At 40.0% G+C, this 27,316-nt stretch overlaps 1 protein-coding gene across 1 annotated transcript; it reads left to right on the top strand.

Moving 5' to 3' along the window:
* Window positions 1-3,345: 3,345 nt before the first annotated feature.
* TENT5D (terminal nucleotidyltransferase 5D) lies at window positions 3,346-4,521 on the top strand (the record flags this gene model as incomplete). The annotated part of the gene is made up of 1 exon (XM_081081629.1): window positions 3,346-4,521. The coding sequence occupies one exon, from the start codon at window positions 3,346-3,348 to the stop codon at window positions 4,519-4,521; it is 1,176 nt and encodes a 391-aa protein (XP_080937755.1).
* Between the last annotated feature and the right edge of the window lie 22,795 nt (window positions 4,522-27,316).

The following is a 27,316-nucleotide window of genomic DNA, read 5'->3' as shown; positions in this document are numbered from 1 at the left end:
CTTGTTTTTTGAGATAGGCCTGTAGAGCTATAAACTTCCCTCTCAGGATTGCTCTCATTGTGTCCCGTAGGTTTTGGACTGTTGTGTTTTCATTGTCATTAGTTTCCAGGATGTTTTTAATTTCTTCTTTGATCTCATTGGTAACCCAATCAATATTTAATAACATGCTATTCAGCTTCCAAGTGTTTGAGTATTTTGGGTTGTTTTTATTGTAGTTTATTTCTAATATTATGCCATCGTGGTCTGAGAAGATGCTTGGTATGATTTCAATCTTCTTGAATTTGGGGAGACTTTGTTTGTGACCCAATATGTGGTCTATTTTTGAATATGTCCCATGAGCCCTTGAGAAGAATGTATATTCCATGGCTTTGGGGTGAAGTGCTCTGAAGATGTCAATTAAGTCCATCTGATCTAGTGAGTCATTAAGGATTGCTGTTTCTTTACTGATTGTTTGTCTAGAGGATTTATCCAGTGATGTCAGTGTATTAAAGTCCCCTACTATGATTGTATTGTTGTCGATCTCTCCCTTGATTTCTTCCAGGATTTTTTTTTATGTATTTGGGTGCTCCTGCATTGGGTGCATATATGATTATCAGGGTTATATCTTTTTGTTGTATTGATCCCTTTAGTATTATGAAGTGGCCTTCCTTATCTCTTGTTATGGCCTTCACTTTGATGTCTATTTTTTCCGATATAAGTATTGCTACCCCAGCTTATTTTTTCATTTCCATTTGCCTGAAAGATATTTTTCCATCCCTTCACTTTCAGTCTGTGTGAGTCCCTTCTTCTGAGGTGGGTCTTTTGTAGACAGCAAATGTCTGGGTCATATTTTCTTATCCATTCAGCCACTCAATGTCTTTTGGTTGGAGCATTTAGTCCATTTACGTTTAAAGTTATTATTGAAAGTTACTTGTTTGTAGCCATTTCTTTTTTGTGTGTGGCTGTTTTCTTTCTGAGCTTTTTATTTCTTCTTTTTACACCAGTCCCTTTAGCATTTCTTTCATTGCTGGCTTGGTGGTGATAAACTCCCTTAGCCTTTTTTTGTCTCTGAAGCTTCTTATTTCCCCTTCAAGTTTGAATGATAGCCTTGCTGGATAGAGTATTCTTGGATTCAGTCCTTTGCTTTGCCTCACTTTGTAAATTTCTGTCCATTCTTTTCTGGCCTGATGTGTTTCTGATGAGAAATCATTTGATAATCTAATGGGAGATCCCTTGAATGTAACTTTCCATCTCTCTCTTGCAGCCTGTAAGATTCTCTCTTTGTCCTGAACATTTGCCATGGTAATTATGATGTGTCTTGATGTGGGTCTTTTTGGGTTCACCTTGTTTGGGACTCTCTGTGCTTGTGTGATTTTTTTCTTCCCCACCTCTGGGAAGTTTTCTGATATTATTTCTTCAAATAAGTTTTCTAACCCTTGTTCCTCTTTCTGTTGTTCTGGTACCCCTATTATTCGTATGTTGTTTCGTTTCATGTTGTCCCAAAGCTCCCTTACACTCTCCTCCTGTCTTTTAATTTTTTCTCCAATTGCTGCTCAGTTTGGGTGTGTTTTGTTTCCCTGTCTTCTAATTCGCTAATTCAGTCCTCCGTTTCTCCTAGTTTACTGTTGAAACTTTCAATGGTGTTTTTCATTGCAGCTGTATCACTCTTCATTTCTTCTTGGTTCTTACATAATTTATTGGGTTTTTTTCATCTGTTTCTTCTTGCTTCTTTCATAAGTCGTTGATTTTTTTCCTCCATCCGGTTTATGCACTCTAGGACCCTTAATCTGAATTCTTTTTCTGTCATGTTGCATGCCTCTGTATCACTTAGCTGCTCTTCTGGCAAGTCCTCCTTTTCTTTCCTTTGGGGGTTTCTTTGTCTACCCATGTTTGATTGTACCTCCATATCTAGATGTTGAGTCGTTCAGTGGCTGTTTCTTGGGTGGCAGTGGCTCCTCGGGCTGCGGTTGCTCCTCAGGCAGTTGTGGTAGCAGCTGCTCCTCAGTTGGTAGCAGCTCCTCTGGTGGGTGCTGTTCACAGTTGTGGTGGCTTCTCTGGCTGGTGGGGGGAGACTTCACACCCAGCTGCTGTTCCTCAGACAGAGGGTGTGGTGATCAGTTGGCTGCTGTTCCTTGGATGGGGGCAGGCTACACAGGCAGCTGCTACTCCTTCAAATTGTTACTTTTAATCTCTTAAGTGGCCTCAGGGCAATGTGTTTTCCAATAGGGTGTGTAAACTGTCTTCCCCCCAGGCAAAGCAGATCTCTATCCCCCCAGGCAGGGCAGATGTCTATCACCCCAGGCAAGGCAGATGTCTATGTGGCTATGTGAGGGAGTGACTGAGCCGAGGAGACTTGGAGTGTCTGTCTTCTGAGCTCTGTCTCCCAAGTCCCCAGTGCTGGCTTCTGCTCTCACAGCTCCAGTCCACTTCACCCTCCCTCTGCCAGAACACTAGGGGGTGGCCCCACAGGGAATGTTTGTGCCTTGGCCCTTCAAGAGGGTGCCTGAACTTTCAGCTGCCACTCCCTGGCACACAGCACCCCACTGCTTTTCACAGCTTGATATTATTTGGATACCTTCCTCAGTTTGGTGCTCTCTGCTGGGGAGCCCAGCTCCGGGATTAGATCCCAGAATTCTCAGTGGCACCTCCCCCACCTCCACCACTGGCTGAGATATCTCTCTGGGACTTCAGTTCCCGTCTGTGGGTCACGTCTCTGCCCCTCCTACCACTCTCTATGCCGGCTCCACCTTCAGTCCTTGGGTATCAGGGTTCTCTTCTGTGAGTTTTCCATTGATTATTCAGGAAGCCTTCTCGTATTTCAGTTGTAATTCCAGCTTGTTCCTGGGAGCATGACCATGCAGCATCCTCCTACTCTGCCTCCATTTTTAATCTCTCTATATATTGCGTTTGAACATAATTTCATCATCATGCTATTCTGTCAGATATGCTATCTTGATCTCACTTTAAATTCATGACAGTTACCCTCAGTGATGTATTATGATTATCTTATGAACAAAATTTATAACACCAAACAAACACAATCATAATATTTACATGAATAAGTAATGAGAAAGGCCATCATTTTACATAAAAATAATTATAATTCTAACAAGTCCCTGCGCGTGCCTGTTTGCATGTAGTAATGGTTCTAACAATTTTGGCATAATCAAAATAGCTTTATTTCCTGTATAGATTTAATTGCAATTAGGTACATTGATAATTTACTTTCTAGTTTTAATGTTATTTATTTTGAGGGCAAGTCTATTTTTAACTTTTTCATATGCTTTGGGTATAACACTGATATCAAGATGCTAACAGTTCTCCTCAATATTTTGCTTGCTTTCTAGTTGACCTACTGACTTCAAAATGTCTGAAGTTGGATTCAGTAATCTGACATGGGATCAAGTTATAATACTGGATCAAGTGTTAGGTGAAGTAATTCCAATTCATGGAAGGGGGAATTTCCCCACATTGGAGGTAAAACCAAAACATATCATAAATGTTGTCAAAGATCAACTGATAGAGCAAGGAATTATTGTTAAAGATACCCGGTTGAACGGTTCCATTGCAAGTTACATACTTGCAAGCCGCAATGGAATCATCTATAAGGATCTGGATGTTATTTTTCGTGTTGAACTACCAAATGATAAAAAATTTCAAATTGTTAAGGATGTAGTTCTAGGTTGTCTACTTGATTTTTTACCAAAAGGTGTAAAAAAGGAAAATATTACCCTAAAGTTCATGAAAGAGGCATATGTGCAGAAGATGGTCAAAATTTGCAATAAGCACGATCAATGGAGTCTCATCTCTCTTTCAAACAACACTGGGAAGAATGTAGAGCTAAAATTTGTGAATTCACTTAAACGGCAGTTTGAATTTAGTGTAGATTCTTTTCAAATCTGTTTGGATAACATGTTAGAATTCTACAAGGTCAAAAATGCTAAGTTAACCCAAAAGTCATGTCCTGTTGTGGTAGTTGAAAGCCTATATGGAAACTTTCAAGAAGCAATGATGCATTTACAATACAAGCTTATATCTACCAAAAAACCTGAAGAGATTAGAGGTGGTGGCCTTCTGAAGTATAGCAACTTGCTGGTTCGAAACTTTAAGCCAGTTAGTGAAGCAGAAATCAAGACCCTTGAACGTTACATGTGCTCTAGATTTTTCATTGATTTCCCTGATGTAGTAGAACAGCAAAAGAAGATTGAATCGTACCTACACAACCATTTCATAGGTGAAGAAAAAAGCAAGTATAACTATCTTATGACCTTGCGTGGAATTGTGAATGAAAGCACCGTTTGCCTCATGCGTTATGAAAGAAAACAGACAATCGATATGATTACCAATATGGCTTTAAAAGTACTAGGAGAACACAATATTCTACCCAATACAAACAATGTAACTTGCTTTTATCAACCTGCTCCATACTTTTTTCCTAGGAGTGGGTATTCTTCTTTTTATATAGTACCTGGCCCATCAGCACCTATTTTCTTTCAGCCATTCCTACCAGGGCACCCTAATGTGCCAAATGGTATGATTTAAAAAACACACATGCAACAGAAACTTGCTTTAATTAAACACCTCTTAAAAGCAAGTTTACAAATTCCATAAAATTTAAGATCTATTATTATTTGTATGGAGTTACCAACTATTTTTCATTGATTATAACATCATAGTAAATACAATATCATCTGTGAACTGACCACTTCAAATGATTTTCAAAGATTATTAGCTATAATACCTTTCAAATGTTGTGGACCACTTAAAATGACTTTCAAATCTTACCACTTAATGACTTTCAGATTTGCTGTGATAAATACATTAGAGATGCCTGCATTCTGATTAAAGTATAAAAGAACAGACTCGTGATTTCAATCCAGAGATAAGACAAATGCCAACATTCAGTCAATTCCTTTATGTTCGCTTCATTGGTAGCTGAAAGCCTATATGGAAACTTTCAAGAAGCAATGATGCCTTTACAATACAAGCTCATATTTACCAGAAAACCTGAAGAGATTAGAGGTGGTGGACTTTTTTCTAGTTGAATACTGTCAATGAATTTTCAATACTTAACAGAAATGACTCAGTTCAAAGACAATCGATGTAGAAGATATTAGAACCCTAGACTTTGCAACCATTTATTTTATTTTTCAATTAAATTGGGTTAGATACAAATTCCTACTATAGTTTGAAGGGACACTGAAAATATGATACTGGAAAATACTGGACATTAGTTATTTATCAACTAGGTTAATTTAATTTGTAGGTTTGCAGAATAATATCATCTGGCTGTACAACCAATACTGTGACCAGTTACATAAGTTTCTTCATTTTTCTCCCAAAGAAGTTGAAAAGAATGAGAATTATCAACTCTCAATATGAAAGTTTATCATCATCTATTAAAAAGAGACTTTAAATGGCTAACAGCAAAAAAAGTAAGCAGAAGGTTTTAGTTATGGCATTTATCATTTTTTATTATCTACCTGAGGAGCATGTTAATATATCTGGAGACATTCAGTGTTAATAAGTGAAATATTTTAATATAACTAAATGAAGCATTTTCTCTTTATTTTGCCATCACCAAAAATTAGGTACTAACATGCCATTCAAGTGCCTCCTCTGTGAATTTTTCCATAACACTAATTTACTCAGCAATTGCATATATTTATCCAGTATCTAAATATCAACTCAGTACATCAAATATATTGCTATCAAATCTACCAGTGGTAGTAAAACAGTGTTTTCTTTGTATAATGAAGAAAATTACAAATATTATTAGCTATGACATAATGAATATAGATAAGGCCATCAGAAAACTTCAATATTTTTACTTCCGATTTTTTATGAATTTCCATGTCAGTTTTCATTAACCATTCCAAGTTTTTCCATCACAGCATGATGCAGCAGGCATATTCTGAGTTTGTCACTTACAGACTGTGCTTAATCTGTCTTCTCTGTATCATAGTATTGGACACAAGAAGTACACCAAATATGGCGTTTTCAAATACTGTTTTTCAGATGTTTTGTACTACAGCACCACTGGGTATCAATATATTTTTAAAGAACCATATTTTAAAATATGTGTATATACACACATATAAATATATACAAATATTAGTCACACAATGCTGAGGCTGTATAACATGGGTTCATCTCCTTGCTTGGGACAAATAATTAATAAATGCTTCATTAAAGAGAAAATTTTATAATCTATTGACAGAATATATTGGCTAAAAATGAGGGATCTTTCTGCCCTAAGTGTTCAGTTTGTGAGAGTGCATGTACTTAAAACTGAAGGAGTATATGCTGTATTAACAGAATGAAAAAAGTACCAAAAGATATAGGGAAAGTATTTAGGAATAAAAGGACTATTTTAGTGATGAATTATAGGTAAAGGTTCAATATTTTCCATAGTAGCATTTTATGCTGAATAGGACAATTCTGAAGCTTTTGGGAATATCTTATCCCCCATGTGCACACTTAGCTTCCTTTGGTCTGATTGAAAAAATTTAAAGCTTTTTTAAAAATTTCACTTTATTTTATGTTTTTCCATCGCCATTTATCCCCCCTATACCATACTCTTCCACCCCCACTCACCACCACCTGACAATCACCACACTGTTGTCCATGGTCTTATTGAGAATTTGAACTTCTTCCCTAAAAAGCAAATTCTTTATCGTATCCTCCTAAAGCTTTAAATCCTGCTGGGAGGATGGCCTGCTTCCTCATAAAATTTTATGCATGTGTTTCCATTATAGTAAAAAAAAAAAGCTTGCAATTGGCATGTAAGATTTTCTCAAGAGAGACCATCCAAACCTGTTGAATGGGAATGATATTACTAAAGAGGAAACTATAGCTTTATCTCCAGGCTTTTATATATATATAGATACTATCACTAAGCTAGGCTATCCTTTGCTCTCAATCAAGCAGGAGGACAACATAAAAATGAAACTTTTATATATAAAATGTGGTTACATTCCCAAATTGAAAAATAATCACTTCTAATATATTTTTAATAAAAATTGGTATTAGATAGCTATTAAAATTTAAAATTTCTGTTTTAAAAATTTTCTTTTATATATGTTCACCTCCCTCTAGTAGTATTTGTCAATCCAAACATATATTAGTGGATATTTGAATAAAGAGGATTGAAAGTGATGTTTTGTAAGCCTTACATGTGACCTCCTTGAACAAAATGATTTTTACATAAATTATTTTATGGTTTTGAGAGTTTTGTTAAAGTAGCTTTGACACACAGTACTAAATGCTTTAGAAAAGCAATAGTTGTTTTGGCAGTGAACTCAAAATCTCTTATTGCATCTCCTATAGTTTTATTAGCAGGTAAAATGCTTTCAGATAGTGTCAGCTAGTAAAAAAATTATAACAGTTTTTAAGGTTAAAAATATACTTCTTTTAAAAGCACTTAAATATAGCTTTAACATGAAAGGCATCATCTTCTAGGTAAAGAGTATATAGCCTGAAACAGAAACCATGCCATAGAGGTTATCTGCTTTAGAAATGTAGAGGACCATATTTCATATGCTGTCAAGAGATTTATATGAAATTCAGTGCCTGTTTACCAAGTCAAGGAGTGTACCTCTGTAAAAGGGACATACAAATTGTAATCCTGACAGTTTACAAAAAGGGGGCAGGTAATTAATTTTACTGAAAAGCAAGTTTTTATTTCCTCATTTATTTCTTCTACCTTTTTCTTGTTTGCTAAAATGATACCTCTCTGCTCACAGTGATCAGAGGCAAAAAAGAAATGAAGTCTAGAGACAAAGTTACTATGGCTTATATTACCAAAAGATAAAATGACACTTTTCCAAGTTTAGTTTCTAGTGAAGGGAGAGTCTGGAAAGATCAGAATTATTGACTCAAATAGAATTGTGATCATAGGTTGCCCCATTCTAGTGATTAAAGCTTCCATGTATGCATGTGGATAATCCAGTTTTAGGATCTCTGATGTTTTCAAGGTTTCTCTTAACTAGGGTACACCAACAACACTTTAATTTAAAGGCCATGATTCTGGAGATAAACATTAACTTTTCAGTTTTTTAAGAACCCTGAAATTCTAGTAAACTAAATGTGAAATTGCTTACATGGCTTACTGTATCACTCAGAGTTCAGACTAGTGTAAACTGTAAGATAACTTGTTTTAGTAAGAAATAGGTCATTTTTAAGCATTTGTTATGTGCTTTTGCATAATTCTTGGAAATTTTTAAAAGTTAGATAAGAAGTTGCATTTCAATTTCAGTTAGTAAAACCAATTGAACTGTTTTAAAAAACAGAAGCTACATATAATTTTAGATTTAATACATAAAATGACATGATAAAGTATACAAACTTACAAATATTTTAATTTCTATAGAATTAATATTACATTATATTTGCAATATAGATTACATTACATTAATATTACAATATAAAACTATTAATAGATGATTTACCTTAGTTAAAATGCAGTATCACATTTATTGAAATTTTTCAGTATATTTCATGTATTTCACTTAAAAATAACCTGATGGATTATCTGAATTTTTTAGATCTCAATCCATTCTGAATACATTATATTATCCTATGGCTATTTTTTCAATTTTTCTTTAAGTTCCCTATTTACAAGTGACTAATGATAAAACATGAGATCACATAGCAAACTCTAAATCTTTAAGTAAAGATATTCTGCTGTTTTAAAACAAATACCATATATCTAAACAATACATCTACTTTATATCCAAATGCTGTTACTAGATTTAATTGGAAAGTAAAATTGACTTTGACAGCTGTGGCTAATTATTTCATCTCACATAGTCTCTGTTTATATTGAGTGAAATCACTGTTTGTAACTTCCCTTCTAGTTTAAAAAGCATTCAAGAAAGTTTTTTCTTTAAAGTTCTTCTGTATGTTAAGTGAAAGTCTCAACTTGTGAAGCAAAGAATTAAGGCAGTTATTCTAATAATTCCAGCCAGAAACATGTCACTAAGTAATGAACAACGAAAAGTAAATCTAAATTATTTATGGTCCAAGTCACTGACCTGGTGAATATAAGTATTGGATATGAGAAAAGTCCTACAGTACCATTTCACTAGATGTGAAAAAGTTCATCCAATAACAATAAATTTAGTTTGACGATCTGAATTCAGTGCTTAGCAAACAAATTAAAACCAAAAGTTTTTATCTTAAATATGTGTTTCAAGTTTTAGTTAGTTCAAATCCAATTGTTTAGTATTAAAGAAAATATCAGTAAAAAGAGTTATAGTCACTGAGTGGTAAATGAAATAGAAACATCTAAAATAGTTGCCCAGCACCCAGTAAAATTGCTGATGTGATTTCCTACACTAAGTCAGGTAGACAGATCTGCATGTTAACATTAAACAACTCAACACTTTAGGAAATCTGTGAATATTAATATAGCTACATAAATGTTTTAGTTGCCTTGTTAGCCTTATAGTTCACATCACCAGTTTTAATCTCTTAAAGAAAAATTTTTGAAATATTCTTAAAAACGTGTGTTTCTGTAAACGAAGAGTATTAATAGAGTGTCTAAGAGATGACTAAAATGTCCAGAGTTGAATGAAATGTGTATCCTTGCCTTAATGTTGACTATATGGGAAACCAGATTAATTTTTCTATGTTGTTGCTCATTATATAATTCTGAGACATGTATGTACTGTTTTGGAAAATGTATTTTATTGTTGACAAAAATGTTATATGAATAGTACAGGGTCTCTTGGTGAAAACTATTTTTAAATGGATGATACTTGTACTCTTGCAGTTTGTCTACTAGCTCTTGTATCTGTTTCTTTGCTTTCTCTCATGCTTTTGTGCACTGTGTGGAAAAAGCATTACAGACATTCTGTTATTAGGTTAAATACATTTTTTGAAATAAAATCACTATGAAACGCACAGTGTTGTGTCAACTGGATAATGGGTAAATGCCTATTATTTCAAATACTATCAAATTCATTGTTTTCAATGTGTTCAAAAGTACTTATGAAAGAACTTTACCCTGGAAATTGAACAGAACCCCATTACATTGAAGGGACTGACCTTCTATAATATGGCTCTATATAATTGACTTTCACCAGTTATAATATATTAACCAACAGATAACCCCATTTGCATTGCCTAATTATATAAATGGTTTGTATTCATTCATTTATTAACCGAACTTCATTTGATTTTACATTGGTAAAATTTACTTATCTTCTCCTCCCTCTCAAATAAATGGTGCCTACAATACATTGGATAAGAACAAAATTGGTGGGGAAATAAAATGGCAGTATCACTCAAGTGAGTCAAATGAGTCAAAATGATATGACATTGTATTGAATCCCCCAATACACACACACACATACACACACCACCAGCACCATACATTTAACAGAGCCAAATAGCATTTCCACTTAGGTCTGTGTATTCTGACCATATTTACAAACAATGATATTAAGTGATCACTCTGTGGAGTGGAAAGTAGATCAGAATACAACATCCTATATAATAAAAGAGAAACATGTAAATTAAACATCCCTTTGCTATGCTCGCCAGCCAATCAGGGTGGATATGCAAGTTAATCTGACAAAGATTGTGGGTTAATTTGCATACACAGGCGCCAGGCGGAGAGCAGAAGCGGGAGAGCCGGCAGCTTGGGGGATGTGGCTCTCTTGGTCGCTGGGCAGAGAGTAGAGAAGGAGAGCTGGAGGCTTGGGGAGCTGTGGCTCCCTCAGTCGCTCCCAGCGCGGGGAGCACCAGGAATGCTGGGAATCATCTTTCTGGTGTCAGATGCATTGTGGGATCTCCTAGACACTAGAGCAAAGTGAGCCTAGAGCAAGTTACTGTTGCGGGCAGAGGATGGAGGGAAAGCAAAGGTGAAAGACATAAGTAAAGTCAGAGTGTCGAGAAAAAATTAAAAGGAAGATATCTTGCAACTTCTAGGAAATCTCAACCAATGGAGCAAAGAAAAAAAAAAAAAAAGACCTCTACTATTCTGTGAGCACAAAACCAAACTGGGTTGGGGGTCTCAGACAATTCGCTCATATGATTTCAAAGATAGACAGAAACTCCAGGATTGGAGAGGGCTCCCCTCAGGGCTCCCAGATTGGAGAGGGTGAAGGTCAGGCTGAGGGATCCCTCCCCTTCCCTACCCCGCCATGCATGAATCTTCGTGCACCAGGCCCCTAGTTTAATATATGAACAAAGAACTATGGCAAAGTGATCAGGGCAGTAAAACACCAAAAGGTATGGTTTGCTTGAAGTTTCTACAGCTTTTTTTTTTTGTTGTTGTTGTTCTTTTTAGCTCCCCTCCACCAGATTCCCACGCCACTCTCTGCCCTCACCCCCCGCCCCACTGTCGTCATCCATAAGTGCACGATTCTTGTCCAGTCTCTTCCCGGATCCTCCACACCGCTTTCCCCCACAAGAATAGTCAGTCCACTCCCTTTCTATGTCCCTGATTCTCTTATAATCACCAGTTTATTCTGTTCATCAGATTATTTATTCACTTGATTTTTAGATTCACTTGTTGATAGATATGTATTTGTTTTTTTGTTTGTTTGTTTTGTTTTCACAGGATATTTTATTTTATTTTTTAATATATTTTTTATTGATTAAGATATTACATATGTGTCCTTATCCCCACGTTACCCCCTACCCCCCAACCCCCCACTCATGCCCTCACCCCCCCGTTTTCCGTGTCCATTGGTTAGGCCTATATGCTTGCATATAAGTCCTTTGGTTGATCTTTCCCCCTTCCCTCCACCCTCCCCTACCTTCCCTCCAAAGCCCGACAGTCCAATCAATGCCTCTCCGTCCTTGGATCAGTCCTTGTTCATCAGTTTATGTTGTTTATTATATTCCACAAATGAGTGAGATCATGTGGTATTGATCCTTCTCTGACTGGCTTATTTCACTTAGCATAATGCTTCCCAGTTCCATCCATGCTGTGGCAAATGGTAAGAGTTCCTTTTTCTTCTTCCTCTTCTTAAAGAATACCTTTCAGCATTTCATATAATGCTGGTTTGGTGGTGATGAACTCCTTTAGCTTTTTTTTTATCTGTGAAGCCCTTTATCTGACCTTCAATTCTGAATGATAGCTTTGCTGGATAAAGTAATCCTGGTTGTAGGTTCTTGCTATTCATCACTTTGAATATTTCTTGCCACTCTCTTCTGGCCTGCATGGTTTCTGTTGAGAAATCAGCTGACAGTCGTATGGGTACTCCCTTGTAGGTAACTGACTTTTTTTCTCTTGCTGCTTTTAAGATTTTCTCTTTGTCTTTTGCTCTTGGCATTTTAATTATGCTGTGTCTTGGTGTGGTCCTCTTTGGATTCCTTTTGTTTGGGGTTCTCTGCACTTCCTGGACTTGTAAGTCTATTTCTTTCAGCAGGTAGGGGAAGTTTTCTGTCATTATTTCTTCAAATAGGTTTTCAATATCTTGCTCTCTCTCTTCTTCTGGTACCCCTATAATTCTGATGTTGGTACGCTTGAAGTTGTCCCAGAGGCTCCTTACACTATCTTCATATTTTTGGATTCTTTTTTCTTATTGCTTCTTTGGTTGGGTATTTTTTATTTCTTCATATTTCAAATCTTTGACTTGATTCTTGGGATCCTCTTGTCTGCTGTTGGATCTCTGTATATTATTCTTTATTTCATTCAGTGTATGCTTAATTTCTAGTTGGTCTTTTTTCATATCCTCCAGGGTCTCACTAAATTTATCAGCGGTTTCCATAAAATTCTTGAAAAACCTTAAAAGTGTGGTTTTGAACTCTATATCCAGTCATTTGCTTTCCTCCATTTCTGTCATTTGTGACCTGTTTCTTTGTCTATGCATTTTTTATGCTTCCCTGTGTTGGTAGAGTAGTTTTGTGTGCTAGGTGTCCTATAGGGCCCAGTGGCTCAGCCTCCCCAGTTACCTGAGGTGGACACTATTGGTGCACCCCTTTGTGGGCTTTGTGCACAGTCTTGTTGTAGTTATGCCTTGATTGTTGTAGGTATCACTGGGAGGAATTGACCTCCAGGCCAACTGGCAGTGAGAATCAGCTGTGTCTGCAGTGGGAGAACTTCTGTGCTGAAGACACCCTTCTGGGGCAAGACTTGCTTCAGTGGGGCTTTGGTGCTCACTGAGTCTGCCCCCTGAGTGTGTCCCTTTTGGATATGAGGAGTTGTAATCTGTATGGTCCCCCTCTGACCACTGGGTACACTGGCTCTTGGATCTAAGGAGGTGCTAATTTAGTCTCTGCCTGAGGTTACCCAGCAGGAGATATGAAAAGATCTGCAGATTCCCCTTCCTTTTTTGGAGTTTGGAGGAGCCCAGATGAGGCCCAGCTGTGAAGCAATGCAAGCTGCTGTTGGGCCTTGGGCCTTCTCTTGGAAGTTCTGGGTCTGTCTGGCCCAGCTATAATTTGTTAGGTAATTTTCAGATTGCAAAGGGCCAGGGCATTCATATGCAAAAGCCTCTGATGCAGCCTGGGTGGGGCGGGGTCTCAAGGAATCAACAGGGCAGAGCAAGCAGCTATGGCAGATCCTCAGCCATGCCCTAAGGGGCTGCATGTCTCAGTGTCCCGGTAAGTTAATTGCTGCAAGCACCTCTGAGAGAAAGCCACCCTGGAGTTCTAAGTTCTGCCCGCTGCCAGACAGTCCAGTTTCTCCCCGTATGAGTCCTGGGTCCCCAGAGACTTCCCGGAACTGGAGTTCAGAGCAGTTGGGAGCTTGTGACTCCCTCCCGATTCAAAAAGACAGCCACGTCCTCAGGTACCAGCCCCTTTCCATGCGTGCTCAAGCCTCCGTACCTTTGCACTTTACTTCCGCAGCTCCTGACTCTCAGTGTGCTTTTCTCTTTCCTTCTAGTTGTAGAATTTCCACTCAGCCAGCCTCCCTGTGGTTCTGGATGATGTCCGTTTTGTCTTTTTGTTGTCTTTTTGAATTTGTTGTGGGAGGCAGCAATTTCCGGTGTTTACCAATGCCGCCATCTTGGTTTCTGTCCGAAGTTTCTACAGTTTTAACAACATCCTAGCAACTCTGTAAAGGATTAAGTATCTTATGTGCAATACATAGAATATATCAGTAAATACCCTTTGTTAAAGATGGCATATTTTATCCACATAATGTAAATTATCAGATTATTAAAGCTTAAAGTAGAATAGTTTATTACACTTTAAAAAAAATGAACCGCCAATGCAATTAAGACAGTTTTTTAATCCTATAATATGCAAGGATAAATTGTGCCTTGTCTGGTACTTTAAACTTAAACGGAAAACATAGATACTATCCCTTGATCCTATATAATAAAAGGGTAATATACAAATAGACCAAATGGCAGAAAAACCAATCAAATTGTAATATGCTAATGATATTGCTAAGGCTGCTCAACAGCTCGCTATGATGTGAACTGACCACCAGGGGGCAGATGCTCCAACCAGTAGGTTAGCTTGCTGCTGGGGTCTGGCCAATTGGAACTGAGCAAGATGGGCCAGACATGCCCCGGAGCTCTCCTGCAGTCCTCCCTGGCCCAATCCCACAGGCCACTCCCCTTGGGAGGGTGCCAGATGCAGGGCTCATGGCTGGTGAGTGCGAGTCTCTCCCAATCAGGACTTATTTGGCACAAGCCCATGACAGGCACAGTGGGGCAAGAATGAGTGGGAGCAGCAGGTAGGAGCTGCAGGCAGCATTGGACTGCAGATTTCGGCCCAATCCTTGCAGGCCACCCAGAGGGACTCCACCTGTGCACAAATTCATGCACCGGGCCTCTAGTATAAGAATAATCAACTTGTCCTGGCTGGTTTTGCTCAGTGGATAGAGCATTGGCCTGCAAACTAAAAGGTCCCAGGTTCAATTCCAGTCAAGGGCACATGCTTGGGTTGCAGGTTCAATCCTCAGTAGGAGGCATGCAGGAGGCAACCAATCAATGATTGTCTCTCATCGTTGATGTTTCTCTCGCTCCTTCTCCTTTCTTCTCTGAAATCAATAAAAATATATTTTAAAAAAGAATAATCAACTTTAAAATTGACAAATGGTAAATAACAAAAGTAAGCCAAGAATACTCCTGTTTTCGTCTCACAATGTTTTCATTGTAATGTACCGGTTATATCATGGGTGATATTTTTCAAAGGCCACCATTATATTCATATAATATCTTTTATCAAGCAAAGTAACATACTCATTATTGAGTATTAATAGAAATGAGATGCATTTACTTTGGGATCCCTGAAAATGATGCCATTAAGTTACTTACATATTACAAAAATTCTGACACATTATTTAGAATGTTAAAACAAAGTGGAGACACATTATTGCCCTATGTGCTCTCATTCATGTCTAAATCAGGTCTGGTAGGAATATAGAAAATTACCTACTTGCATGTATTCTTCAAAGATATACTTTATTTTTTCTTAAAATGTTAACAATATTATGACATTTAAAAATAAAATTGTGAAAAAAAAGAAATAAAAATAAATTTGTGAACACAAAAAGGTGATGAGTAGTATTCTATTTCTGATCATTGCTTACATTATATGTTGCCCTTCCCAGATGTCTCTCTTTTTTTTTAATCCTCACATGAGGCTATTTTTCCATTGATTTTAGAGAGAGTGGGAGAGAGAAAGACAGAGAGAAATATTGATGTGAGAGAAACACATTGATTGGTTGCCTCCTGCACATACCCCAAACAGGGCCCAGGCCGGGGAGGAGCCTGCAACCAAGGTATGTGCCCTTGACCAGAATCAAACCCAGGACCCTTCTGTCCATAGGCTGATGCTCTATCCACTAAGCCAAACCAGCTAGGGCCCAGCTGTCTTTATATTCATCTCATATCCTGTGTTGTTCCATAATCTCCATTTCTAAAATCACAATTAGTTGCCATGGAAAGAATTACATTAAAATTATAATTTGAATAGTGTGGTCAAAAGCAAATTAGACAAACAAAAACTCATAGACACAGGCAACAGTATGGTGGTTACCAGAGGAAAGGAGGATGGGGGAGGTAGAAAAGATAGAAGTTGACAAGTATATGGTAACAGAACATGATTTGACTTTGGTTAGTGGGCCCACAATGCAATATACAGATCATATATCATCTATCCTATCTAATAATAGACAAACATGTTAATTGACCAAACCTCCGCTATGCTTCCCATTGGCTAATAAGCAGGATATGCAAATTAACTGCCAACAAAGATGGTGGCCGGCAGCCACGGAGCTGAAGCGAACAGGAGGTTTGCTTGCTCCAGTGATGGAGGAACCAAGGTTCGCCGCCTACTGCGGCCCAGCTCTGAGCTCCGGAAGCAACAATGTTTCAATTATAGAAGCTAAACAAACCCAGATACCTGCTTTCAGCCAGCCACTGTCTCAGAGCTGGAGCCGGGCCTCAGAGATGGAGCTGGCTCTCAGCTCCAGTGACAGCTATAGAAGGTAAATAAATCCCAGAATAAAAAAAAAAGAAAAAAGAGGAGGCTGGGAGCTTTAGTCACACGCCAGCCTGAAAAGGGCCCTCAGCCCCTCACCCAGACTGTCCAGGCACCCCAGTGGAGACCCCCACCCTGAAGGGGGTGTGACCAGCTGCAAATAGCCATCAACCTGTCATTCAGGCTTGCCAGGCACCCAAGCGGGACCCCCACCCTGATCTGGATCACCCTTCAGGGCAAACCAGCCAGCCCCTACCCTTGCACCAGGCCTCTATCCTATATAGTAAAAGGGTAATATGCAAACTGACCCTAACAGCAGAAAGACTGGGAATGACTGGTCACTTTGACACACACTGACCACCAGGGGCTAGACACTCAATGCAGGAGCTTCCCTCTGGTGGTCAGTGTGCTCTCACAGGGGGAGCTCTGCTCAGCCACAAGCCAGGCTGATGGCTGCCAGTACAGTGGTGGTGGTGGGAGCCTCTCCTACCTCCTCAGCAGCGCTAAGGATGTCTGACTGCAGCTTAGGTCTGCTCCCCACTGGCAAATGGACATCCCCTGGGGACTGCCGGGCTGCCAGAGGGATGTCTGATTGCCATCTTAGGCCCAATCCCCCGGGGAGCAGGCCTAAGCCAGCAAGTGGTCACCCCTAAGGGGTTCTAGACTGCAAGAGGGCATAGGCCGGGCTGAGGGACCCCCTGCCTCTGAGTGCACAAATTTTTGTGCACTGGGCCTCTAGTACATATATAAAAAGAGGTAATATGCAAAGTAGGGCAGGATGTTGTAATGGGTCATGACTATAGTGGAGATGGAGACAGAGACAGGGGGATTTGCCTGGAGCCGGATCTGGAGAGGACACAGACAGGGACAGGGGGGCTGGCCCACAGCCTCCGCAATGGAGCACAGGCTGGGATAGGAGAGGGCAAGCCCACCCACAGCCTCCATGGCTGATCACAGGCCCAGAGAGGGAAGGGCGGGCTTGCCTGTAGCCTCCATGGCCAACCGCAGGACCAGAGAGGAAAGGGAGAGCCCGCCCCGTAGCCTCCGCAGCTGAGCACAAGCCTAGAGTAAAACATTGACAGCAAGTCCTTTCAGTATAATTGGGGCATTAGAGGCCCACAGAATGATCATTTCTCTTTCTATGAAACACATAACTCTGACACACTATTTACAATTAAATAAGTTCCTTATATTTTGACATTTTACTGCCCTGGAAAGTTACATATAATGATCAGGAAAGTGAGAAGATGAAAATAATTTTTAGGCTTTTAAATATGTAACTAATTTCTATCTAGAAGACAAACCAATTCAAAACGTGATGGTTTTATTGTCCTATAGGACATTAGCCAGATTGTATCTAATTTAGCAGTTCTACTTCAGGCTTTCATCCTTGGCAATCTCCTTTAAACAGCATTATCATCCTGCCAGTGTCTTCACTGAGTTACACAGAACTTTTGCATCTGCTATTATGTATTTGAGTAAGAACTATGTAATTAACACATGCAAAATTTTGTTTTGACACAATAAAACAAAAGATCATTTGATTCTTCTGTGAAACACAGAAAAGCACAAACTTGAATCATTGGTGTGGCTAAGGCCAATTTTCCAAATATCTATATGAATAATAGACAAATATTTAAATTGACCATCCCTCCGTGATGCCCACAGCCAATCAGGAGTGAGTATGCAAATTAACCCAACAAAGATGGTGGGCTGTAGGGAAGCACAGATGCAGAGTGGTCAGGGGGTGGGGCAGGACACCTGCCATGTCACCATGGTGACGTGAAGGGCGTTCTCGCCCCCTGGTTGCTCCAGGCCTACACGTGATGGCACTGAGTGGCTAGGGTCCCGGGTACGCCACTGGAGTGTCCGGTCTTGTCTGCCCAGCCTGGGGGTGGCTGAAGTTCCCAGTCCTTTTCATTTCTGCAGCCTCTGGACCAGAAGCGAAAACCAAGAGCGTGGGGAGCACCAGGAATGCTGGGAATCATAGTTTGGATGGCAGATGTATTGTGGGATCTCCTAGACACTAGAGCAAAGTGAGCCTGGAGCAAGTTATTGTTGCAGGCGGGGGATGGAGGGAAAGCAAAGGTGAGAGACATAAGTAAAGTCAGAGTGTCGAGGAAAAATTAAAAGGAAGATATCCTGCAACTTCTAAGAAATCTCCACCAATGGAGCAAAGAAAAAAAAAGACCTCTACTATTCTGTGAGCACAAAACCAAACTGGGTTGGGGGTCTCAGACAATTCACTCATATGATTTCAAAGACAGACAGAAACTCCTGGATTGGAGAGGGCTCCCCTGAGGGCTCCCAGATTGGAGAGGGTGCAGGTCAGGCTGAGGGACCCACCCCCTGTGCATGAATTTCATGCATTGGGCCCCTAGTTGTTAATAAAATTCATGTAGGGATCTTCACAGAGCCAATAATTCTCTCTTTCAGGCCAACATACTCAGCATCTTCAAGGAGGAGGCCTGTTATTCTGGGTTTTGTTTTGTTTTGTTTTTTAATACTCACCAGAGGATATTTTTTCACTGCTTTTTAGAGAGTGGACCAGAAGGAGAGGGAGAGGGAGTAGAAAAAGGAGAAGGAGAGGGAGAGGGAGAGGGCCCCCTTGTGGCAGAGAGCAGGCCCTCATCAGCAGTCCCGCCTCTGCATGTGAGCTGTAGAGGAAACACCTTTTCTGACCGCTCATTGGCTTAGCTCCCCGTATGCCACGTGCAGTGTTCTTGGTAACTTGCCTAATAAGAATCTAGGGTTTTTCCACCTCACTCCTGGAGGAAGAAATGAAGGTCTGCTGCTGGAGGGTCTAAGAAATGTCATATCCTACCCTAGCTTGTTTGGCTCAGTGGATAGAGCCTTGGCCTGCCAACCACAAGGTCAAGGTTTGATTCTGGTCAAGGGCATGTACCTAGGTTGCAGGCTCCTCCCTGGCCGGGGCCCAGGTCAGGGCTCATGCAGGAGGCAAACAATCGAAGTGTCCCTCTCACATTGATGTTTCTCTCTGTCTTTCCCTCTTTCTTCCACACTCTCTAAATATCAATGGAAAAATATCCTCAGGTGAGGAAAGAGAAAGAAAGAAAGAAAGAAAGAGAGAAAGAAAGAAAGAAAGAAAGAAAGAAAGAAAGAAAGAAGAAAGAAAGAACAAAGAAAGAAAGAAAGAACAAAGAAAGAAAGAAAGAAAGAAAGAAAGAAAGAAAGAAAGAAAGGTCATATTTTATGAAAGAGACATCTTGAAAATTCCTAAAGAAAGTTGTCATTTTTTTCATAGTGAAGGGACTGGAGTCCGTCTTGATGAAAACACCTTGGTGGCTATGGCGGCCAGCAGTGGCAGCAGTAGGATGTTGGGGGTAGTGCCTTCCCCTGATCAGCCACGTTGCCTCCTGCAGAGGGAGGCCTACTGACAGCTTAGGCCCGCAGGGAGCAGGCCTAAGCCATCAGTAGGACGTCCCCTGAGAGCTCCTGGACTGTGAGAGGGGGCAGGGTGGGCTGAGGGAACCCCTCCAGTGCACGAATTTTGTACACTGGGCCTCTAGTAGAAATATAAACTTGAAAGCTCTATAATCTTATTAACCAATGTTGCCCCAATAAAGTTAATAAAAATAACTAAAATACTAAATAAAAGTTCTAACAAAAAATTGGGTCTCCTTTAGAATATGTATATATATACCTGTTGAATGGGCACCATATTTCTTTCAACTCTGTTTTAGAGACTCCTTCCTCCAACATCCACACATACACAAAGGTAGCACGCATTTAATATACATGTTATGGAGGAATATCACCTCTCCTGTTAATAAGTGAGGCTGAAAACATACAAATGAGAATGGTTATAGAAAAATATTTAGTTGAAATTTATAATTTTCTAGGAATTCAAGAGATGGGAATCAAACACTGAGAGACATTATCAACTAATATTAAAGGGGGATGGGAGTGGGGACGTCAGAGGAGTGGTGGCGTGACAGTGCTCCTTGTCCTGTCACCCTGAATTTTCAACAAGTTAACCAACTATAATTCAACAAAAAAATCCCTGCTCAACACAGATTGAGGCCTGAGAGACTCACACACTGAAACATCTAAAGGTGGGCAACCTGGAATAAACAGCGAGACAAGAAGGGAGAAAAGCACAGGCCCTGCAGCCGGGAGCTTGCAGCTTGGCCTGGCTGGGAGTGGAGAGAAACCTGGCAGCAGTCAGCATTTTCTTGGGCCTGGAGGAATAGAGAGCTGTGGGAGGGGGAAGGAGCTGAGGTGGAAGGCAGTCCAGCAGGGCAAGCAGCAAGGGAGCAAACAGTGTCTGAGTCAGCAGACGCCTGACCGAGCACTGGGTTCTCCCATGCAGCTCTCCACTGTCAGCTCGGTGGTGGTGTTTCAGACAAAGAAATCAGGAGTCTAGACCTCTGGGTCTCCCATGAGGGAGGGGTGCTGTTCAGATTTCAGGGAAAGTGATCGGTGTGTTTCCCTCTCCTAGAACTATTCTGCAAAGGAATAGCCCAGAATATTACTCTGCTCTCAGCTGGGCAGAGATCCTCATGCTATCCAGTGGGCTCAGCTGGAAACCTGGAGTTTCTATCAGCTCTCCCCTGTGGGGAAAGCACCAGTCAGGTTCCCAGGATAGTGGGTTGGGTGGTCCCACCCACAACCCACCCAGAGACAGATGCACCTTGAAACTTTTCAAACTTATGGGCTTGGCCCCTTTTGCTATCTCCTTTGCAAATGTCAAGATGCAGTGTGTGGCAGGCAGGGATCCTGAGGGTGGGTCGGGCGGTATCACCCAGGACAGCGGTTCTCAACTTGTGGGTCGCGACCCCTTTGGGGGTCGAATGACCCTTTCACAGGGGTCGCCTAAGACCATCAGAAAACACATATATAATTACATATTGTTTTTGTGATTAATCACTACGCTTTAATTATGTTCCATTTGTAACAATGAAAATACATCTTGCATATCAGATATTTACATTATGATTCATAACAGTAGCAAAATTACAGTTATGAAGTAGCAACAAAAATAATTTTATGGTTGGGGGTCACCACAACATGAGGATCTGTATTAAAGGGTTGCGGTATTAGGAAGGTTGAGAACCACTGACCTAGGATGTTTATTTTTTCTTTTGCTGTGCTGAGGTTACTAGGAGTGGCTAGCTCCCCTCTCCCCCTCCCCCCAGTTTTCCCAACCTAGCCTCTCTTTAGGCACCTGGAGCCTGCACCACCCTCCCTACATCTAAAGCCTCAGGTGAGTAGCTGCAAATGAAATCTGTTCTGGGGTAAAACACACACACACACAAAAAAAGAAACTGAGGCTTTCTCTCTGACTGGCTCCTGGTCTACCAGCTCCAGACTCCGCAGCAGCCAGCGGCCCTGCTGCCTTTATGGATGGGTGTTACGTAGGTCACTGGTCTTGGCTCTGGTGCTCCAAGCGTGGAGCCCACCCTGGGTTCTGGGCCTCTATCTTCTTAAGGAAAACACCCTCCCATAGTGATCCCTCCTTATTCTCCAACTGCTGCCTGTGGCAGCTGGGTCAGCCCCTCTTGCAACCTCACCCTTCTTACCAGTCTCCAGATGTTTTCTGTCCTTCCTTGATATTTCTCCTCTTCAGGTGGACTTCAGCTGAAGAATTCCACTTTAGTTTTATTCCAATCTGATCCTGGGAGGAGGTGCAAGAAAGGTCTGCCTATTCAGCCACCATTTTCTGAGTCAAATGTAGTGATTTTCAGGGCTTAGTACATACTTATTTTCTTTAACCATTTGGCTTCTGTCAACAAATACATTTTAAAAAAGGATGCACCTCCTGTGCCTAAGGTATTTGATTCCAAACCCAGCTCAGAGCATGTGTGTCAAGGACCTGGTAAGGTTAGGTAAATTTTAATCAAAGCTGGGTTAGGATTTCTGGACCTGAGATTCTGGGCTCTTGTTTCCTTCTGAAGTCTCTGTAAAACTACCTTGTCTAGGAAAGGTCACTCTGGTAGAGGGCAATGGCATCAGTGGGGCAAAGACAAGTCAGCTACAGAACAGTATATACATTGGCCTAGCCACTGTACAAGGTAGAAATTTTAATAAACAGAGTTTGATATGTCTCAAAGACTACATATGGCTTTTGTTTATAGAATGGTATTCTTTATGAAAGCACTCTGCCCCTTTTCTGTTTTTGCCATTACCAAAAAAACACACACACAAAATAATTCAATACATACAACCATATGAGTGAATGTTTTCCACTCATTTAGGATCTGTTTTTATATTCCAAATTTGAGATGAAAGTAAAACTGTTTTGTTTTTTTTTAAGAATTTAAAGCCAGAGTAATGATTATATCTGGTTAATTACTTATATGCCCATATTCTCCTGTCATAGGCTATGGGACTTCTTCTAGCCAGGGGAAAATGTTTAAATTTTTATATATTTTGTTTCAACACACTTAATTACCCTACAGATATTTGGACAATGTAAGAGATCCAGTTATCACAATAGTTGATGGCAGGATAGCATGAACATATGCACAGAGCTGAGAGGTGTGATTGACAATTGGCCATCAAGTGAAAACTTCATTTTCCTTTGGGGCTAATCACATTTTTTAAGGTTGTATGACATATTGGTTGTTTGAGAGAACATTGTTAGGTTTGAGGGAAATATAATGAAATTCATGTGCTTAGTTAGATGATATGGACTTACTAATGAATTCCCTAGAAAATGAGGAGGCAAGAGTGAAAACATGGTTGTCAAGTTTCATTCTTTAATTAAATTTACATTCACTCCAGATTATGAGGGAATTTTGGAAGTTGCTGGGAAAAGAAATATTAATTACACATTTTGAAAAAAAATAGTTCTGCCTGTTTCTCTGACATTGCTGGATATATAAGTAGTTTCTTTTTTTCAATCTTTAATTTCTTTATTGATTAAGGTTTTACATATGTGACCTCATTCCCCCCATAAACCTGCCCCCACTCATGCCAAAGGACTTGTATGCATGCATATAAGCCCAACCAATGGACACAGACAACAGGGGGGCGAGGGCATGAGTAGTTTCTTTTTTAATCTCCCTCTCTCTCTCTCTCTCTCTCTCTCTCTCTCTCTCTCTTTCTCTCTCTCTCTCTTTCTTCTCTCTCTCTCTCTCTCTCTCTCTCTCTCTCTCTCTCTCTCTCTCTCTCTCTCTCTCATTGTGAGATTCAGTTCCCCTTCCCTCCTCAATTTAAAAAGGAAAAAGATTACATGTCATGTGGCAATGTTGAACTTTATCTAAGCTCTGTACTTCCAGAAAACATGGTCAATTGAAAAATATTCCCACCCATTTGTGTTCCAAACAACTAATCATAAAGGATCACTCTGCCCTGGTACTTTCTGAGAACTGTCTCCACCCTTCAGATAAGGCTCACTGTCCACTCTCTTCATGACTCCTTTCTCTAACTGCCTCTGTAAATCTCTGTAAATCTCAAACTGCTCTTCCTTTACTTTGAGATGTTCTCCCTATTGCAATAGCCTGAATAATATTATATCCTCAATTGTCCAGTGCATAGTGTCTTTGACAGTTTGGTGCCATGACTCAGATGGGATCCCTGTTTATTCCATCCCTGGTAACAAGGCATCGCAGAGCCCCTTTGTGCTCTGTTCCTGACTGGTGATTGGGATATCAAATGGTAAGTCTGGTTCTTGGTCGTGTTCCAGACTCTTCTCCACTGATATCTGAGTAAGGATTTGATTGTTTCTCAATACTTGCTTAATTTTTGATGCCACCTATTTTGGTTTTACTTGTTGGACCATTCATTGATTCTGTAAATGGATTAATGACACATGGTGATTTTGTTTCTGTTGAGTGAAAGATGGCAGGTGATCTGTTTTGTTAGTCTTTTCTGTCTGTATATTTTTAAATGTGTTTTTATTGATTTTTGAGAGAGAGAGGAAGGGAGAGAGAGAGAAGAACATCCATCAACTGTATCCCGCACACATCTTGACCTGGGATTGAACCTGCAACCTGGATAACGCCCAGACTGGGAATAGAAACCATGATCCTTTGGTGCAGGGGAGGACACTCAACCAAAGGACCCACACTGGCCAGGACTATTTATTTATTTTGAGCTCAAATCAATTACAGACTCTTACCCATTGAGAAGAGAATGGCTTTTGATGAGTATGGGTAAGTTTTGTGATGTGTTTACTCTTGACTCAGCTAAAATGGAACTGAAACTATGTTTTTTTTCTGTGTGTGATTGTTTATGTCTGTAATTTGGAAAGGCTTTTGCCTCTCATTGTGTTTGTAATATTTTCTTACCTCCATATGTTATTATGAAATTAGGTTGTAAGCAGTCTTAAAGATCTATTCTGATTGGTTTAAAGATAAATAAGTGCTTATATAAAGGAAATATTCCTAAAGTTTTCAGAAAATAAGGACAGTGAACTTCCAATATTTTCATTGTGTTAAAAAATAAAAAGTAAACTTAGAGGAACAAACTCAGAAATGCTTTTAGAATTTAGGTTCACATAATTTAGGTAAATCTTTGGCAAATGAGATTAGTTTAATATTTTTGGTTTTATGGAACCAGCTATGTATTCTCTGATAATCAGTGTTAAGTATAAGATATGTGTAGATTTTTATTCTACTTGGGTTATATTTTTCTTAAATTCATACAGGTTTGTTGATTGAATAAGCTAGCATTAAGTCTACTAAATGTTTAAGAGTATGAAAATTTATGTTTAACCTAATTGAATTATTATTCTGACAAACTTTATTTCAACCATAATTAAGTTTTATATTATGTTAGCAAAGATAATTTCTAAGATCTTTAGGTAACTTAAAAACTTTACTAATGTTAACATAATTAATTAATATATAGTGATTGGATGTTTACATCATTTGTAAGTATGAAGAATACTGAAACATTGATTACTAAGCACAGGATAAGTTTATATACTTTGGTTCTTATTTTTATACACCATAGAGAAGCTATATCTTTGGGTCTGTTAATGACTGTGTTTATTTTAGCCTCTTTGAGAAGTTGTATAAAGGTTATATGTTGCTATATAAAGCTATGTTATATGTATCCATGAGCTCTGTTAGTCTGCTGCAAAAAGATGCTAGTGTGTGACAGTTCACAATTATCAGCCTCCTAGTTTTCTCTGCAAAATAGGCATTTTTTAGTTAAAAATTAAAATCGGGCCTGGTTGGTGTGGCTCAGTGGTTGAGCGTTGACCTATGAACCAGGAGGTCATGGTTTGATTCTGGTCAGACAGGGCACATGCCTGTGTTGTGGGCTTGATCCCCAATAGGGGGAATGTTGGAAGCAGCCAATCAATGACTCTTTCTCATCATTGATGTTTCTACCTCTCTCTCCTTCTCCCTCTCTGAAATCAATAAAAATAATATTTTTAAAAAGTTAAAATCAGTATCTAATTTAATAAAAGAGAAACATGCAAATTGACTGTAACTTTGCTACACCCCAAGCCATGCCCACCAGCCAATCAGAGCTACTATATGCAAATTAACTGAACCAAGATGGCGGCCAGTAGCCACGGAGCTAGAGCAAGCAGGAGGCTTGGTTGCCCCAGTGATGGAGGAAGCCAAGCTTCCCGCCTGCCTGGCCAGCTGCAGCCTCTGCTAAAGGCAACAAAGTTTCAATTATACAAGATAAAAAAATTCCAGATACCTGCTTCTAGCCAGCCTCCACTGTGAGCTTGGGTGGCTGGGGGCCATGGCCAGCCTGCAAATAGCCATCAGCCCCTCACCCAGGCTGGCCAGGCACCCCAAGGGACCCCCACCCTGAAGGGGGTGTGGCCATACTGCAAACAGCCATCACCCCCTCACCCAGGCTGGCCAGGAACCCCAACGGGACCAGCACCCTGATCCGGGACACCCTTCTGGGCAAACCAGCCAGCCCCCATCCATGCACCAGGCATCTATCCTATACAATAAAACGGTAATATGCAAATTGACCCTAACAGCAGAACAACTGGGAATGACTGGTCACTATGACACACACTGACCACCAGGGGGCAGACGCTCAATGCAGGAGCTGCCCCCTGGTGGTCAGTGCGCTCCCACAGGGGGAGCTCTGCTCAGCCACAAGCCAGGCTGACGGCTGCCAGTACAGCAGTGGTGGTGGAAGCTTCTCCCGCCTCCTCAGCAGCACTAAGGATGTCAGACTGCAGCTTAGGCCTGCTCCCTGCTGGCAACTGGGCATCCCCTGAGGGCTCCTGGGCTGCCAGAGGGATGTCTGACTGCCAGCTTAAGCCCAATTCCCCAGGGAGCAGGCCTAAGCCAGCAGGTGGACATCCCTGAGGGTTCCCAGACTGCGAGAGGGCACAGGCCAGGCTGAGGGACCCCGCCCCCCAGTGCATAAATTTTTGTGCACCAGGCCTCTAGTAAATACATAAGACTCTACTAAGAGCAACAGTGGCAGAGAGGTTCAACTTTATATGCAAGTTACCTCAGATGTCTTTTGATCAAGGGAAAAGTAGTGTTTCCTAAAGTAAAATATTTTTGCCAGAATGAAACAAAGCAAAGTATAGGACAAAAACTGAGTGGAAATAGAATGTTGTAGAGGGTTTATGGAATGTTAATTTTATTTACCATAAAAAAAAGCTGACTAAAATTTCACTGGAACATTCATGGTAAATTTTGTCCCAGGATTATTGTTTATATCTGAAGATTGTTTTTCTGAAGACCATGTTAATCCACTTAAAAAGTAATAGCTTTATTGAGATGTAATTATTATTTTAGCCTTTTTGACACATGCATTGAAATATAATTTACATACCATATAATTTACCTATTTAAAGTGTACAGTTTAATGTTTTTAGTTTAGTTGCACAGTTGTGTAACTATCACCACAATCGATTTTAGAATATTTTCATCATTTTCCAAAGAAATCCAGCATTGGCAGTCACTCACTATTTCATCCTAACCCACCCTGATGAACCCTTACCAGGCATAGATAAATTTCTGTATCTATAGATTTTCTA

This window comes from Myotis nattereri (genome assembly GCF_964212035.1).
Source record: "Myotis nattereri genome assembly, chromosome: X".
Taxonomy (NCBI): Eukaryota; Metazoa; Chordata; class Mammalia; order Chiroptera; family Vespertilionidae; genus Myotis; species Myotis nattereri.
The sequence above is the reverse complement of the archived record's forward strand: the minus strand, read 5'-3'. Positions and strand labels throughout refer to the sequence as shown.